General features: G+C 42.9%; 1 protein-coding gene across 2 annotated transcripts in view; it reads left to right on the top strand.

Annotated features, from left to right (window-relative positions):
- Positions 1–19466, top strand: part of Cep135 (centrosomal protein 135) — a 69522-nt gene that overhangs the window by 11114 nt on the left and 38942 nt on the right. For both annotated transcript variants that reach the window (XM_004665342.2, XM_045130274.1), the window contains exons 6-11: positions 1092–1176; positions 3740–3868; positions 4987–5202; positions 6082–6147; positions 9421–9559; positions 15670–15893. In XM_004665342.2, the coding sequence (XP_004665399.2) occupies positions 1092–1176; positions 3740–3868; positions 4987–5202; positions 6082–6147; positions 9421–9559; positions 15670–15893 (859 nt within the window). The remainder of the gene's footprint in view (positions 1–1091; positions 1177–3739; positions 3869–4986; positions 5203–6081; positions 6148–9420; positions 9560–15669; positions 15894–19466) is intronic.

Below are 19466 nucleotides of genomic sequence, written 5' to 3'. Positions count from 1 at the left end.
ACAGGTGACATTAGTCTCTGCTTGTCTGCGCTCTGGTTTGCTCAGACGTTGTTTCTTTCCAGAATCTTTCCTGCATTTATTTTTGGTTGCTTACGTGCGTACTGTAGCCTAAGCTTGGGCTTGTAGGAAACACTGGTTCCAGTCACAGTAGCTATGCTATGAGCTCTCTATGGTCTTACTCCAACTCATAGAAAATCTGTTGAGAGCGGACCTGGCTTTAGGCTTTAACTTTGTAGTCAAAAGTGGGTTGTGTCATATTGCGGTAGTACAATACATTTGGGTGCTTGTAGAAGTCAGGTAATTTGAACAAAATCTTGATTCTGTAGAATTTATAGAAAAAGATGGCTGGGCACGGTAGCACACACCTTTAATCCCAGCACTTGGGAGGCAGAGGTAGGATCACCATGAGTTTCAGGACACCCTGAGACTACATAGTGAATTCCAGGTTAGCCTGGGCAAGAGTGAAACCCTACCTCAAAAAAAAAAAAAAAATACAGAAAAAGTGGGGGTTTTTTTGTTTTTTTTCCCCTGTGGTTACTTAGAAAATGGTAGTTTTCTCAATATTTTTTCTCTTCAGACACTATTAGAGCAGATTCTCAGACAATACAGGATTAGTTACGGTCACAAAATGTAATTTAGCCTCTTATTCACTTAGCGATGTTACGAATTTTAGATTAGACTTTTAGTTTTGTTATCAGGACCCCAAAGAGTTGTCTGAAGGATCACATGGGACACTGAGGCAGCACTCCATTGCAGGATAGAGCTAAGTGTCACCGTATTTGCCACTTTATGCTGAGGCTTTCAACCCTGTGACACCACTCTGAATCCCTCCCTGAGAAGCAGGAAGCATAAAATTTATTAAAAATGTTTTATTGCCTTTTTTTTTGTTTGTTTGTTTTTCAAGGTAGGGTCTCACTCTAGCCCAGGCTGACCTGGAATTCACTGTGTAGTCTCAGGGTGGCCTTGAACTCACGGTGATCCTCCTCCCTCTGCCTCCCGAGTCCTGGGATTAAAGGCCTGCGCCACCACTCTCTATTGCCTTTCTTAACAAACATCTAGATCTATTGACATTAGGTATGAATGTGTTTCAGGATTCAAGAACTTCAGCAGGAAGTGCACCAGCTGCAAGAGAAGTTAGCACTGATGGAAAGTGGAGTGAGAGACTACAGCAAGCAGGTAGCATGTGTGTTACTTGCGTACTTGGGATCGAGATGGGTGTGCTGTGGTCCTTGCAAGGTTGGCTTTTATTTGATAGTGCAGACACTGAGTTCCCATCTGCTCATTGATAGCTGGAATGGCTTTAGAGCCCCTGCTCCATTTCCCTCATCACTCAGTGAGATAAACAGTAACTTTTTTCTTTGAGTCTTTTATTTGAAATATCTCCTCCCTAAATCACATTGTATCAGTGTATTGCCATGCTTATCTTGAGGGATTTTATTGATGTGTACTATGTCTTATAATTACATTTTTAACGAGTTTAAAAAATTCACAACCTTTTTTTATTTTTTAGTTTTTGGGTTTTTGAGGTAGAGTCTCATTCTAGCCCAGGCTGACCAGGAATTTACTATGTAGTCTCGGGAGGGGGCTCAAATTCACAGCAGTCCTCCTACTTCTTCCTCCCAAGTGCTGGGATTAAAGGTGTTGCACCACATGCCGGGCTGTGAGAGAAAGAATAGGCACTCCAGGGCCTCCATCCACTGCAGATGAACTCCAGATGCATGTGCCACCTTGTGCATGTGGCTTTATGTGGGTGTTTGGACATCGAAATCTTGTTGTTAGGCTTTGCAGGCAAGTGCCTGAACAGCTGAGCCATCTCTCTAGCTTCAGTTTTTACACTTTGATATCGATCTCTCTGGAAAGGACTCTTCTGCATTGCTGCCTGTTTGTGTGTCTCCTCACCAAGATCGTCCTTCCAAAGGAGCAGGTGCAGAGTTCAAGTGCAGTGCAGCAGACTTTGTCTTGTGATTTCTGTTGATGTCTTGGCTCAACTGCAAGCTTTCTTTTTTTCCCTGTGCTTACTGAGGTTTGACTTGGGTAACATGGTTTTGGCTTTCTGTTCATGGCTGCATCTTGTGGCATGGCTGTAGTTATTAGTATGTGCCTTATGTGTTGGTATGTGTGGAGTTTATAAAGCACTTTGAAGATTATTTGGCTTCAACATGGAGTTAAAGGAAATCATAACAATGTCAAATAAAAAGCTTTATGAAGACACACTAAATTATCAAATATTGGCCTGGGATGTAGCTCAGGTAGAGAGCTTGCCTGGTATGTGTAAGGTCCTGGGTCTGATTTCAGCACAGTAAATAAAGAAAGAGAGAGAGCGAGAGAGCAGGAGGGAGGGGGAAGAAAGTGAGAAAGACAAGAAAAGGAAGTGTGCGTGCCAGTGTCATCAGGATTCCCAAGTGCTTTATGGACATGAACAGGACCGACCAGCATCTCTGCGGTGGCAGCAGTGTTTGGAGGAGACTGGCCCTTCTGATGGAACGCACCACCTTTCTTGCTTATCAAACTTTGTTGAGCCCTGTCTCCGTGTGCCAATTATTGCTATTCTTTTTTATTGCATTTGTTTATTCATTTCAGAACACTTTTCACATTGTGAGGGCTGGGGGGGATATGCTCAGTGGTAGAGCACTTTTTCTGGGTTCAGTTCTCGGGTTGCATAATAATAGTACCCCAAATGGTTCTGTGTTCAAGTACTTCCCCCTACCTTAGGATACCTCCTCATCTCAAGTTCTTGTTTTTACCTTTAAGGTAGTGGTATTTCTCCCCAGCCCCTCTTAAGACTTACTTAGTGAGTGCTGCTGCTTCTCCAAGGCTCTTGTCTCCACCATAAGTGTTTTGTGCATATTACAGTCCAGTCGTCTGAGCCATTTCTACTTCACAAACCACTGCCTGACATTACCCCTTTCTGTTTATAGTATCTTTATACTTCTTGGATGTACTTACTTAATAAGGCCTTTGCTGATTTTCACAGCCACAATCACACTAAGATTCATTCCCCTAACTGTTGAACTGAATGTTTACTTCTTTTTCTTTCTTCCTTCCTTTTTATTGAACAAATTCTTATATGTGAATTTGTATTAGTTTATGGTTACAATCTGTTTTCTAAATAATAGAAAACTAATAAAATTCACCCTAGTTAACTATCTTTTTAAAAATTAGTTATCTTTATTTGAGAGAAACAGAGGCAGATAGAGAACAGGTATACCAGGGCCTCCAGTCGCTGCAAACGAATTCCATATGCATGTACCACCTTGTGCATCCGGCTTACATGGGTCCTGGGGAATTGAACTTGTGTCCTTTAGTCTTACAGAAAAGTACCTTAACCACTAAGCAATCCCTCTAGCCCTCCTATCCTTTTTAATCTTCAGGTTTAGTAGGTTTTCCTAGTGTTTTGCATTCATTCATTTGTTCTACCAGGCCACAGATATTTTAGTTGTGTTCCAGTACTTTAATATGTATGTATCTTACCAGCAAGTTTCTATTAATATAAACAACTGCCTAATTTTAAAGGATGCAAACTTAAATTAGAAGCTATTTGCTAAAAATGCTAATGAAAGCTATATTGACAATGTATATATCTGTTGGCATTTTCTGTGTTCCTTATTTTTCCTCTTTATATCTACATTATATGTGCCAATATGAAAGGTAGTTTGTATACATTGTTGAGACATTCAGTGTTCATCATTTGCCTCACAACCAGACTTCATGTACTGATAGCATGACTCTCTGCCTTCAGATTCAACTAAGAGAACGCGAGATAGAGCGGCTGTCAATGGCCCTGGATGGTGGCCGCTCCCCAGATGTCCTCTCTCTGGAGACTAGAAATAAAACTAACGAAAAGCTGATTGCTCATTTAAATGTTCAGGTAATGGCTCTTGGAATTGTTTCACTATTATACAAATCTTAAGGGTCTATGGGTAGGTAAAAGTGACAATTATTTACAGGGGGGGTTTGATAAAGCCAAGGTACCTGGAAGCAGGGTGTAACCATCAAAAACCTGTTCTTAAAGCATATCTACTGAGGTAGGAGTGAGACAGGTTAGCATTATAGATTAAAAGGAGGTAATGAACTATGGGCGTAGTTTTATTTTTCTAAAGTAATCATTTATCAGTTTGTTTGGTGTGTTTGCGCACGAGTGCAGGGTGCACGCATGGTGCCCGTGTGGAAGTAAAGGACAACTTCCAGGTCGGTCCTCACCCCCTGCTCACGTGGGGCAGCGTCACTCATCCGTTACTCCGCAAGTCTGGGGAAATTCTCCTGTCCCTGCCTGGAGGTCACAATCTAATGTCATCACTATGACGTTCTTGTTGTAGTTTTAGACTCTGTGTTGGGAAAAAAGCTCACACAAATTTCTAAATCTTTTTTGTGCTTAAGAATCAAACAGTGTAAGATAGTTTCATTTTTGCCTATAAAGTCAGTATTTAACTTTGCAAATACAAACAACTGTGACTTAATTTAATTTCAGTATCTCCTTTTAAAATTTTTTATGTATTTATTTGAGGGAGAGAAAGAGAGAGAGAATGAACACATCAGGGACTCCAGCTGCTGCAAACGAACTCCAGGTGCATGCGCCACCCTGTGCATCTGGCTTACGTGGGTCCTGGGGAATTGAACCTGGGTTCTTTGGCTTTGCAGACGGACGCATTAACCACTAAGCCATCTCTCTAGCCTTCAGTATCTCTTAAAATGCAACATTTTGAGGGACTGGGGAGATAGCTCAGCAGTGAAAGATGTTTGCTTGCAAAGCCTACTGGCTCCAAGTTCAGTTTCCCAGTATCCACATAAAGCCAGATGCACAAAGTAGCAGATACATCAGGAGTTCATTTGCAGCAGCGAGAGGCCCTGGCATGCTCATACACAGTCACTCTCTCAAATAAGTAAAAATATTTAAAAAATATATTTTAAAATATTTATTTGAAAGTTCAGTATTTAGGGTTACTTTCCAATTTATGTATCTTATCAATAATAATAAATTCAATTTAGGTTGACTTTCTTCAGCAAGCTAACAAGGACTTGGAGAAGCACATTCAAGAGCTTATGGAAACCAAGGAAACAGTGACCAGTGAAGTCGTGAATTTAAGTAACAAAAATGAAAAACTCTGCCAAGAATTGACTGAAATAGACCAGCTAGCCCAGCAGCTGGAGAGGCACAAAGAGGAGGCTCTTGAGACGGCTGACAAAGAGCTTGGGGAGGCGAAGGTAACACCATGCCGGGCTGTGGGGACGCCAGGGCTCCCCGGGAGCCTGGTGAGTGGGAGTGCTTGGTGCCTGTCTTCAAGCCAAGGTTGTTGTTTTTTTTTTTTTTTTTTTTTTTTCCGGTTTTCAGAGGCAGGGTCTCACCCTAGCTCAGACTGACCTGGAATTCACTATGTAGTCTCAGGGTGGCTTCGAATTCCCAGTGATCCTCCTACCCCTGCCTCTCGAGTGCCTGGCTGGGCTTTATTTTCTGGTGTGTTTCATAATTCTTGGTTTCTTAAGCGTGGCTTCCACTCTCTTAAAGGATGCCTCTGTTCAGGTTGTTTCGTTTTCCTGAGGCACAGGTGTCCTCAGGGTCGATGTCTAAGTTCTGTCCTGCTGTGTCCTCTGATCTGAGCACAGCGATGCTCCTGCACACCTCATCCTCTCCCTCTCGTGCACACCGTAGACCCAGCGTGGCTTCTTGGCCTGTGGACAAGGCCCAGACATGACCCAGAACTCAACAGGTGTCCTACTGGACCTGAGGATTTTGATGGTGTTCTGCTCGCAGTCGCAGCACAGAGGAGCCAGGTTGGGAAGAGGCAGGGAGCCAGCCAGGAGGAAAGAGGGCTGGGGAATGACACCACCATACTTGTATCTTACAAAATCAGGGAAAGTCCACGAGCATGCAGCTCAAAGGAGTTTCAAGTGACCCTTTTCTTTCAGAACCCAAACGATGAAATAGGGAAGCCTCAACTTGACTTTCAAGGTTTCAGGTATTGGACTGAAGCCTCAGAAAAGAAAGAACATGGACTCTAGAACACTCACTTGGCCTTACTGCATTGTGCCTTAGTGACTCTCTTAGGGTTTTAGGCGCTTACCTAATAGGCCTTTTATTCCTAGAAAGAGATTAAAAGAAACCTCTGTGAAATACGGAATCTTGAAGAAAAAATGGCAAAACTTCAGCTGGTAAGTTAAAAGCACCCTGAACTATAGTGTTTTCAGTAATATTATGCTTCCTTTTACACACACACACACACACACACACACACACACACACGCAGTATTATTTTGTTTTTCCTAGGTAGGGTTCCACTGTATCTCAGGCTGACCTGGAATTCACTGTATAGTCTCAGGGTGACCTATAACTCATGGCAGTCCTCCTACCTCTGCCTCCCAAGTGCTGGGATGAAAGGTGCACACCACCACGCCCAGCTCTTACATATATGTTTATGGAGATAGAATGTTTGTGTCATATTTACTCTTAAGTGTACAGTCTGCTTTTAGTATAGTCATGTGGTTTTGCAACCATCACGGCCTGTTGCAGTCAGGTTTGCATTGCTGGCAGAAATCGCCCGACCAAGAGCATCTTGTGGGGAAAAAAAAGAAGTTTATTTTGGCTTAAAGACTCAAGGGGAAGCCCCATGATGGCAGGGAAAAACAATGGCATGAGCAGACTGTGGACATCACCCCCTGGCCAACATCAGGTGGATACAGCCACAAGAGTGTATGCCAAACACTGGCAAGGGGACACTGGCTGTAACACCCATAATCCCACCCTCAATAGTACACCGCCTCCAGGAGGTGTTAATTCACAAATCTCCTTCAGCTGGGAACCCAGCATTAGACCATCTGTGTTTATGGGGGACACCTGAATCAAACCCCACACTGCTGTTTAGTTCTAAATTTATTTCTTTGCAAATAGACACAGAAGAGAGACAGAGAATGGGTGTACAGGGCATCTAAGTGCTGCAAACGGACTCCAGATGCATGTGCCATTTGGTGCATCTGGCTTTACTTGAGTACTGGGGAATTGAGCTCAGGTCATTAGGCTCTGTGGGCAAGTGCCTTAACCACAGAGCCATTTCTGCTCCCATAGCGTTTTCATCACACTGAGAAGAAAACTTGTATCCATTAGCCATCACTCTGATTACCCTCTGCTCATCCCTGATAACCCCTCATCTTTTAGTTTCTGTCAGCTGCTCTGTTCTACTGACTGCTCCATGTAATGCATCATACAGTATGTGGCCTTTTGCCAGGTGGTGGCACACGCCTTTAATCCCAGTACTTGGGAGGCAAAGGTAGGATGATCGCCAAGAGTTTGAGGCCACCCTGTGACTACGTAGTGAATTCCAGGCCAGCCTGGGCTACAATAAGACCCCACCTTGAAAAAGCAAAACCAGGGCTGGAGAGATGGCTTAGCGATTAAGCGCTTGCCTATGAAACCTAAGGACCCCGGTTCGAGGCTCGGTTCCCCAGGTCCCACATTAGCCAGATGCACAAGGGGGCGCACGCGTCTGGAGTTCGTTTGCAGAGGCTGGAAGCCCTGGCGTGCCCATTCTCTCTCTCTCCCTCTATGTGTCCTTCTCTCTGTGTCTGTAGCTCTCAAATAAATAAATAAATAATGAACAAAAAGAAAAAAAGAAAAAGAAAAACCAAACAAACAAAGCCAGTATGTGGCCTTTTGTGTTAGGCTTCCTTCATCTAGCAAATGCTGTCAAGGTTCACAAACAATGTAGCATGTATCAAATTCATGCCCTTTTTATTTAAAAAAAAAAATCTTTATCCAGGTGTGGTAGTGCATGCCTTTAATCCCAGCACTTGGGAGGCAGAGGTAAGAGGATCACCATGAGTTCAAGGCTACCCTGAGACTACAAAGAAAATTCCAGGTTAGCCTAGGCTAGAGTGAGACCCTACCTCAAACCTTCCCTGCCACTGAAAAAATAAAAATTTTTTTTTTTTGAGGCAAGCCCAACCGACAGCCTTTTTTTTTTTTTTTTGAGTGACAAAGAGAGAATTGGTGCACCAGGGCCTCCAGGTACTTGTAATCAAACCTCAGGTGTGTGCCCCCTGTGCGACCTTACGCACTCGCATCTGGCTAACGCGGGGCATGAAGAGTCAAACGAGTCCTTAGGCTTCTCAAGCAAGCACCTTAACCACTAAGCCATCTCTCCAGCCCAAATTCATTCCCTTTCATAGCTAAAAAGTGAATACTCAGCTGTATAGATATAGTTTCATATTTTTGTAAGTCTTTAGTCTTTTATACATACAGTGGATTTGCAGGTCAAATTTGAGACCTTATTAGGAACTCTGCATTAATTAAACTATTTTATGGCTTGGGTTCCTAATAATACCAAAATTAACAATAGTTATTTGATTTGTTTATTACTTAAAACATCTTTACTCTTTTAATTACTTTGTTTGATGTTGTGCAAACTATTTTCCCAGTCTTGTGGCTTTTGTTCTGATAGGCTTTTAGTGAATAATTATCCCAGGAAAAGCCAGGATAAAAACACAATCTGGAATCAGCAGCAAGAGCATCTTACAAGTGAAACTGGATGTCAGCCAAAGGAGTGAGGAGGGTTGTTTTTTTTGTTGTTTGTTTCTTTGTTTTTGGTAAGATTAGAGCAAAGACTGATAGTAACCTTCAGACATTGTCATTATAACATGATGTAGTCTTTGCCAAACAAGCTGCCATGTTCTGGTGACATTAGTGACAAAGGAAGCCATGTATGCTACGGTGCCATGTGGTAGGTGCTCAGATACTTGATTTTCGTATGCACACTGGAATAGCATGAGACTGCTTTTTGAATTCAGTTCAGCAAGTCTCTAGCTCAGCACTGAATAACTCAGTTGCTAAAGGTTGTCCACTCTTGAGTCTCAAAACAATTTCCCATGGTTCAGTAATTTTAAAGTAGGTGCTTTTCTATTTTTGTTGACATATGAGCTCAGTGAAGGAAAGAGCGTTGTCAGTGTTCACTGTTTTCCTGCATACTGTAAGTGTTGATTATAATCGCGTCATCTCAGACCCGTAGCCAAGTTCCAGTGGTGTTGGCTGACATTAATGCCACCATATGTACTTTCTGATCTTTCTTATATTTTCCACTAATGGTACATTTTATGTATTTTTGATATAATGGTGCCATTAGCAACAATGAACATTTACTAAGCACATACATTGTGAAAATGATGGGTCCTGTGTCACTGGTATTTACTTCTGTGTTCTTTTAAACATGGGCTTTGGTACGTTGCACACAGTACACATGTTCAGTTAGAAAAGCAGAGCAACATGCTAAACTAATTAGAAGAAAATAAAATCTAGTTTACTGCCAAGAAGGGAGCCTTACTGACATTTGAGTTTTATGCCACTTTTAGCCACAGTTTAAACTGTGTATTCAAGTAATTAAAATTTTTCCCTATAACATTTAATATAGTTATTAGAAAACTTATTAAAATCTGTAGGAGTTAAACTCATGCCATAAGGAGAAGGAGAAGCTGAGTGAAGAACTCCTTCTCAAGTCAGACCTGGAGACCGTCGTCCATCAGCTTGAACAAGAGAAGTACAGACTTTGCAAAAAGATTGAAAGTTTTGCAGTGACAGGTAAGATGTAAACTAGCAAAAATGTGAACTGATTTGCTCTTTAAAAACTTTGCTGGCAACCTTCATTCATATAGAACACTGTACTGTAATCGTGACGCCTCCACCACATTCATACAGTACACTGTACTGTAACCGTGATGCCTCCACCACATTCATATAGAACACTGTACTGTAACCGTGATGCCTCCACCACATTCATATAGAACACTGTACTGTAACCGTGATGCCTCCACCACATTCATATAGAACACTGTACTGTAACCGCGATGCCTCCACCACATTCATATAGAACAGTGTACTGTAACCGCGATGCCTCCACCACATTCATATAGAACACTGTACTGTAACAGCGATGCCTCCACCACATTCATATAGAACACTGTACTGTAACCGTGATGCCTCCACCACATTCATATAGAACAGCGTACTGTAACCGTGATGCCTCCACCACATTCATATAGAACACTGTACTGTACCGCGATGCCTCCACCACATTCATATAGAACACTGTACTGTACCGCGACGCCTCCACCACATTCATATAGAACACTGTACTGTAACCGCGACCCCTCCACCACATTCATATAGAACACTGTACTGTAACCGTGACGCCTCCACCACATTCATATAGAACACTGTACTGTAACTGCGACCCCTCCACCACATTCATATAGAACACTGTACTGTAACCGTGATGCCTCCACCACATTCATATAGAACACTGTACTGTAACCGCGATGCCTCCACCACATTCATATAGAACACTGTACTGTAACCGCGACGCCTCCACCACATTCATATAGAACACTGTACTGTAACCGCGATGCCTCCACCACATTCATATAGAACAGTGTACTGTAACCGCGATGCCTCCACCACATTCATATAGAACACTGTACTGTAACCGTGATGCCTCCACCACATTCATATAGAACAGTGTACTGTAACCACGATGCCTCCACCACATTCATATAGAACACTGTACTGTAACCACGATGCCTCCACCACATTCATATAGAACAGCGTACTGTAACCACGATGCCTCCACCACATTCATATAGAACACTGTACTGTAACCACGATGCCTCCACCACATTCATATAGAACACTGTACTGTAACCGCGATGCCTCCACCACATTCATATAGAACAGTGTACTGTAACCGCGATGCCTCCACCACATTCATATAGAACAGTGTACTGTAACCGCGATGCCTCCACCACATTCATATAGAACACTGTACTGTAACCGCGATGCCTCCACCACATTCATATAGAACACTGTACTGTAACCGCGATGCCTCCACCACATTCATATAGAACACTGTACTGTAACCGCGATGCCTCCACCACATTCATATAGAACAGTGTACTGTAACCGCGATGCCTCCACCACATTCATATAGAACACTGTACTGTAACCGCGATGCCTCCACCACATTCATATAGAACAGTGTACTGTAACCACGATGCCTCCACCACATTCATATAGAACACTGTACTGTAACCGTGATGCCTCCACCACATTCATATAGAACACTGTACTGTAACCGCGATGCCTCCACCACATTCATATAGAACAGTGTACTGTAACCGCGATGCCTCCACCACATTCATATAGAACACTGTACTGTAACCGTGATGCCTCCACCACATTCATATAGAACAGTGTACTGTAACCGCGATGCCTCCACCACATTCATATAGAACACTGTACTGTAACCACGATGCCTCCACCACATTCATATAGAACAGCGTACTGTAACCACGATGCCTCTACCACATTCATATAGAACACTGTACTGTAACCGCGATGCCTCCACCACATTCATATAGAACACTGTACTGTAACCGTGATGCCACCACCACATTCATATAGAACAGTGTACTGTAACCATGATGCCTCCACCACATTCATATAGAACAGTGTACTGTAACCGCGACGCCTCCACCACATTCATATAGAACACTGTACTGTAACCGCGACCCCTCCACCACATTCAGATAGAACACTGTTCTGTAACCGTGACGCCTCCACCACATTCATATAGACACTGTACTGTAACCACGATGCCTCCACCACATTCATATAGAACAGCGTACTGTAACCACGATGCCTCCACCACATTCATATAGAACACTGTACTGTAACCGCTATGCCTCCAACACATTCATATAGAACACTGTACTGTAACCGCGATGCCTCCACCACATTCATATAGAACACTGTACTGTAACCGCGATGCCTCCACCACATTCATATAGAACACTGTACTGTAACCGCGATGCCTCCACCACATTCATATAGAACACTGTACTGTAACCGCGATGCCTCCACCACATTCATATAGAACACTGTACTGTAACCGCGATGCCTCCACCACATTCATATAGAACACTGTTCTGTAACCGCGATGCCTCCACCACATTCATATAGAACACTGTACTGTAACCGCGATGCCTCCACCACATTCATATAGAACACTGTACTGTAACCGCGACACCTCCACCACATTCATATAGAACACTGTACTGTAACCACGATGCCTCCACCACATTCATATAGAACACTGTACTGTAACCGCGATGCCTCCACCACATTCATATAGAACACTGTACTGTAACCATGACGCCTCCACCACATTCATATAGAACACTGTACTGTATCGCGATGCCTCCACCACATTCATATAGAACACTGTTCTGTAACCGTGACGCCTCCACCACATTCATATAGAACACTGTACTGTAACCGCGATGCCTCCACCACATTCATATAGAACACTGTACTGTAACCGCGATGCCTCCACCACATTCATATAGAACACTGTTCTGTAACCGCAACCCCTCCACCACATTCATATAGAACACTGTACTGTAACCACGATGCCTCCACCACATTCATATAGAACACTGTACTGTAACCGTGACGCCTCCACCACATTCATATAGAACAGCGTACTGTAACCACGATGCCTCCACCACATTCATATAGAACACTGTACTGTAACCGCGATGCCTCCACCACATTCATATAGAACACTGTACTGTATCGCGATGCCTCCACCACATTTATATAGAACACTGTACTGTAACCGTGATGCCTCCACCACATTCATATAGAACACTGTACTGTAACCACGATGCCTCCACCACATTCATATAGAACACTGTACTGTAACCACGATGCCTCCACCACATTCATATAGAACACTGTACTGTAACCACGATGCCTCCACCACATTCATATAGAACACTGTACTGTAACCACGATGCCTCCACCACATTCATATAGAACAGCGTACTGTAACCACGATGCCTCCACCACATTCATATAGAACACTCTACTGTAACCGCGATGCCTCCACCACATTCATATAGAACAGCGTACTGTAACCACGATGCCTCCACCACATTCATATAGAACAGCGTACTGTAACCACGATGCCTCCACCACATTCATATAGAACACTGTACTGTAACCGCGATGCCTCCACCACATTCATATAGAACAGCGTACTGTAACCACGATGCCTCCACCACATTCATATAGAACACTCTACTGTAACCGCGATGCCTCCACCACATTCATATAGAACAGCGTACTGTAACCGCGATGCCTCCACCACATTCATATAGAACACTGTACTGTAACCGCGACGCCTCCACCACATTCATATAGAACAGTGTACTGTAACCACGATGCCTCCACCACATTCATATAGAACACTGTACTGTAACTGCGATGCCTCCACCACATTCATATAGAACACTATACTGTAACCCTGATGTCTCCACCACATTCATATAGAACACTGTACTGTAACCATGATGCCTCCACCACATTCATATAGAACACTGTACTGTAACCATGATGCCTCCACCACATTCATATAGAACACTGTTGTAACCGCGATGCCTCCACCACATTCATATAGAACACTGTACTGTAACCACGATGCCTCCACCACATTCATATAGAACACTGTACTGTAACCACGATGCCTCCACCACATTCATATAGAACACTATACTGTAACCCTGATGTCTCCACCACATTCATATAGAACACTGTTGTAACCGCAATGCCTCCACCACATTCATATAGAACACTGTACTGTAACCGCGATGCCTCCACCACATTCATATAGAACACTGTACTGTAACCGCGACGCCTCCACCACATTCATATAGAATAGCGTACTGTAACCGCGATGCCTCCACCACATTCATATAGAACACTGTACTGTAACCACGATGCCTCCACCACATTCATATAGAACAGCGTACTGTAACCACGATGCCTCCACCACATTCATATAGAACACTGTACTGTAACCATGACGCCTCCACCACATTCATATAGAGCAGTGTACTGTCACCATGACGCCTCCACCACATTCATATAGAACACTGTACTGTAACCATGACGCCTCCACCACATTCATATAGAATAGCATACTGTAACCGCGATGCCCTCCCTTCGCCCTCTTTTGTCCTGACCAGCCTCCCCAGCTGAACACCTTCTTTCCAAGTAGCCCCTCTCTTGTTTCGATGCCGCCATTTTCTTATCTTATTATTCAGGTCTTGTGTAGGCAGCTTGGTTTGCTCTTGATTATCAGTTTTTATTAGTGATCCTTCATGTATTCTTTTAACCACTATTTGTAGAATGTGTCCTGTGAGCCAGGAACCATAGCAGGAACTAGAAATACAGTGATGATCTCTCCTGCTCTTGCTGGTGCGGGAGCCCCTGGCTTAGACATTTTGCAGTAGAAGTGTATCCTTCTTTGAGAAAGACTGGCTAAGAAGACCATTCTGAAAGAGTACACAATTGAAGACAGACTCTGTTTAGGAAGTGCACTTGTGCTGCCTTTATATCCACACGTACTGCTGGGTTGATTACCTCTGCCCTTAGCTCCGCAGTTCATTGCAGGTGGCTTCTGTCCCCACCTCCCCAACAATGCTCTTCATAAGATCATCTTCCCCTGTTATTCCACATGGGACAGACACTTTTCATTTATTAGCTGTTGATTTTCTAGCACTTACTACAGATGCCCGTGCCTTTCCATTCCTGTTTTCTTTCTGCCTCTTTGATCATTCTTTCTTGGCATGAAATTGCTAACTCATGAGCTTTCTACATTCACAAAGTTGCCAGCTACACAGAGTAAGTTGTTCATCTGCTGAATATATAAGCAAAGGGTTGAGATGACTCAGAATCCATCATGGAAATTGTCCCAAGTTCAGCTTGGTGAGTGTTAGCCACATTAAGTTTAGCTATATGAAACTGTCAGTATTTGCTTGCTTTTGACTTATGAGAAGCCAGTCTTTATGTTAAAAACTAGTAATTACAAGCTGGATACAGTGATGCATACATGTAGCCCTAGCCACTTGAGAGGCACAAGGACCATTCTAGACAGTCTAGCAAGGCCAGTCTCAGAAATGAAAGCAGAAAACTATGTCGTGTTTCTTGGAAGAAACATGTGAGTTCTTTTGGTTTGTTTTTTTTGTATGTATTAAATTCAATCTCAGTAAAGTAAGCTTAATTTATTTAGGGTTCTATGTTATTCTTGTGCACGTTTCATACATACATTAATGCATTTTGATGACATGCATCCCTGGTCTTTCCCCTCCTTTCTACCACTTAGTCGTAGCTACACTACAGAAGATCCTGGCTCCCCCTCTGCCAGCAATCATTACTGTCATTAGCTCCTCATGGATGGGAGTGGCTCATGAACCCCTCCTCTGTCCACAGCAAGTGTAATGTTGAATTTCTACTTGTCATTACTTGTGGATATGTTTGTTTTAGTACATATTTTGTGTCCTTCGGAAGCATCATGTGGAAATGCATTGCTTCATTTATAGCACTGAGCAGTATTCAGCCTGTTATGGTACTAAAGCAAGGTGGCTGTCACCTATTGGACACTATACTTAAACTTTGGTGTTTTGCTCTTGTGTTTTTTTTTTCTCTCAATATTTATCTCTGATGTCTGATACTTACAGGTAATGCACAAAATGGTTATAGTCGCTTTCATTCTAAAAATTATATGGATTTTGAACAATCCTCATTATAAATGCAACAGGATTTCAAGCTTGAACCACTTTAATTTGCAGAAAGAGAACTTACTTTGGAAGTTGAGAGGATGAGGCTAGAACACGGGATAAAACGTCGCGACAAGTCGCCTTCTCGTTTAGACACTTTTCTGAAAGGCATTGAAGAAGAACGGGATTATTACAGGAAGGAGCTAGAAAGACTCCAGCATATAATACAGCGAAGAACATGCTCTGCAAATTACTGTGCGCGTGAGAGAAGTCCAGTGGTTAAAACACAAGAAAAGGTAACATCTTTTGTAGGCAGAAACTATTGTGAAACTTTTCAGCTTTTAAGTGTGCATGTGTGTGTTGTGTATGCACATATGTGTGTGTGAATGCCAGAGAATGTGTCCTTTCTTTTATGGCTCATTTGCATATTTCCTGGAGATGGGGTCTCTCCCCCAACCTGGAGCTGCTGTCTGTCAGTGAGCCCCACCGTTCTCCAGTCTTCACCCCTCCTCACCCTTCCACATGCTGGAGTTACAGACATGTGTGGCCATGCACATGTATGTGGCTTCGGGGGAATCAGACTTCGCAGTATCTCACTGAAAAGGCCTTCATGTGTAAGTAGCAAGCACTCTTGTCCTCTGAGTCATCGCCCAGCCCTTTCTACCTTATTTTTTAATTAAATGGAACTTTATACCTGCTTTTAAAAAGTCCTAATTTTGGCTTTTGTTTTCTTCTATAACCTGCACTGTAGGAATCATGCATTATGCTTTGTTTGGAAAACGACCCTATAACCAGGTGCTACGTACAGGGCTACAAAGCAAGTTCTAGAGTAGCCAGGTCTAAATAGTGAGACTATTCTCAAAATAACATTCAAAAAACCATTGAAAGTGGAGAAGAGGAGGAAGCGTTGTATACGTGGTCTCATCTATGTATTGGTGGAGTAGTGGAAGGGAGTTATTATACATTAATGCTAATATACATACCTGCATACAAGATCTAGTTAGAGAAAAGTTAAGAGTTTTTGCTTTGGTGGGTCAGACTGTACAGGTACCACACTGGGTACTGAACATGTGGTGAGCAAAACTAGATACCTACTGTATCCCTCATAGAATTTAAAGTTTTAGTAGATGATATGTTAAAAACAATCTTGTGAATCATTTTTTTTGCATACACTGTACTACTTAGTCCCACCCCAACCTAAAATAACATGTTGAAATATATTATTTATTTGAGAGAGAGAAAGGAGGAGGGAGGGAAATAATGGGTACACCAGGGCCTCCAGCCACTGCAGATGAATTCCAGCCACCTTGTGCATCTGGCTAACATGGGTCCTGGGGAATGGACCTGAGTCCTTTGGCCTTGCAGGCCAGTGTTTTAACTGCTAAACCATCTCTCCAGCCCATAAATAACTTTTGAATCTTATAGATAATGTGTTCAGGGAGGGTGGACAGGAACAGTCCAGACACTAAGACTGACATAGAAGATGTAAATGAGGTGCAGAATCTGCAGAAGTGCTTGTATAAAGTCGGGCATACACAGTAATGAAAGCAGATCGAGATCTTTATTCATTGAGCTCCTTTTCTAGAATCTGTACAGATGACATCCTTTCTTCATGTGGATGTAGTTGTTACAGATTTTCTTTTATGGTTTTATCCTGGACTAAATCCTGAATTCCTAATGTGCTTTTGTCCTATATAGTATCTTGTCCTTTAAGGTGTCCACAAGGCTAGTTTCATCCACTTTTCTTTGATTGTGCTTAACCAAGAGTATAACTTATTCCTAAGAGGACGATATTTGCAAAGTCTGCCATTTACCAAGTCTACATTGGCATGGTAGATACACATTAGAATTAATAATATAGGCCTACTGTCTCCAGAGTTACCAGTTCATCAGATCAACCCTACTTAAGAATTTTACATTTAGTACTTTGGCATAAATCTGTTGTAAATTTACTAGCTTTACTTTTTATAGTAGCAATGAAGATGGTAGATATTTTGAATTGTGCTGTAACATGGTAATGCAGCTATGATATCATAGGCATACCTTTGTTACATAAATGTTGGAAGACATTACCTAGTCAGTGAACATACTTAATGTACTGTCTGATGGAAATATTTGTTTGTTTGTTTTTGTTTTTCGAGGTAGGGTCTCACTCTAGTCCAGGCTGACCTGGAATTCACTATGTAGCCGCAGTGTGGCCTCGAACTCACAGTGATCCTCTTACCTCTGCCTCCCAAGTGCTGGGATTAAAGGGGTGCGCCACCACGCTTGGCTGGTGATTTGTATTAACTTAACTGCATAAGAGACCTTACCTGGCCGTGAATGTGGACAGTTGGGGTCTCTGGACCTGGAAATTCAGTGTTAATATTCTCACAGAAAGTGGCTATGTTCCTACAGTCACTTACACACACCTTCTGGCTGCTTCCCTGACTGAGGGGTCTAATGTCATGGCTTCAAATCTTAGCATGCAGCAGAATCAATTTGAAGGCTTGGTATAAGCAGTACTGGACCCCAATCCCAAAGATCCTAATTAACTTTAGGATAAGCCCCCAAATCTGTATGCACAACAACTCCTGGATGCTGCTGATGCCCCTATGGGGGGGGTTATATCCTAAGTGCCCCTGATGTGTGGTGTGAACAGCGCCAGGCAGAGGACTTGCACACACGTGACACATGTTGTCAGCTGATGTCGGCAGCCAGGTCCCTTCCCAAGAACTGAAAGTTAGGAAACTTGCTCCAGCACCGTTATGCTTTCTGTCTGTCTTTTTCTTTTTAGAAACCTTAATTGAAACTTTCATACCTTAAATATTTACTTGTTTTGAGAGAGAGAGGTGGGGCAGGGGGAGGCACATAGAGAATGGACGTGCCAGGGCTCCAGCCACTGCAAATGAACTCCAGATATATGCCCAACTTGTGCATCTGGCTAACGTGGGTACTGGGGAATTGAACCTGGGTTCTTAGGCTTTGTAGGCAAGCGCCTTAACCACCAAGCCATCTCTCAAGCCCCTTAACACTTTTTAAAAAAAATTATTTGTGAGCAACAAGAGAGAGGATGGGCCTGCTGGGGCCTCCTGCCACTGCGTGTGAAATGCAAATGCATGTGCTGCCTTGTGCATTTAGCATTATGTGGGCACTAGGGAATAGAGCCCAGGCCAGCAGCTCAAGGATTTGCAAGCGAGTGCCTTTAACTGGTGAGCCATCTGTCCAGCCCTGCCTGTGATTTCATCTGGTCTCATAGATTTTGTCCATTCATTTGTAAGCAGGGAGAGACAGACACAGAAAGAGAGACAGAGAGGAAATGGCGCAGCAGAGCCTCTAGACACTGCACACAGGCTCCAGATGTGTGAGCCACCTTGTGCACCTCGCTTTACATATGTACTGGGGAATTGAACTTGGCTCATTAGGATTTGCAAGCAAGTGCTTTAATAGCTGAACCATCTCTCCAGCTCCTCATTATACATTTTTTAAAAATGGTGTTCCTTAGTTACATTCAAAAACTTTGTTCTTTTTTGTTTTGTTTTGTTTTTCGAGGTAAGGTCTCACTTTAGCCCAGGCTGGCCTGGAATTCACTGTGTGGTCTCAGGGTGGCCTTGAACTCACAGTGATCCTCCTACCTCTGCCTCCAGAGTGCTCGGATTAAAGGCATGTGCCACCATGCCCAGCAAAAAATCTTTTATTCTTTTTAATCAGCCTTTTTCAGTCAGTCACATCACTTTGGTGCATGCCTGGTTTTTGGAATATTGGCTATAAAGTTTTCCACTAGTGAAAAAGTGTACCAGAGATGAGATTGTGTGGCCTGAACCTATTATAAAACCTTGTGATAATATCATAGCATCATTGTGACGAGCCTCTGATAATCATAACAAATG

The sequence above is a fragment of the Jaculus jaculus genome, chromosome 11 (genome assembly GCF_020740685.1).
Source record: "Jaculus jaculus isolate mJacJac1 chromosome 11, mJacJac1.mat.Y.cur, whole genome shotgun sequence".
Lineage (NCBI taxonomy): Eukaryota > Metazoa > Chordata > Mammalia > Rodentia > Dipodidae > Jaculus > Jaculus jaculus.
Note: the sequence above shows the minus strand (reverse complement) of the source record. Positions and strands in the feature narration are given on the sequence as shown.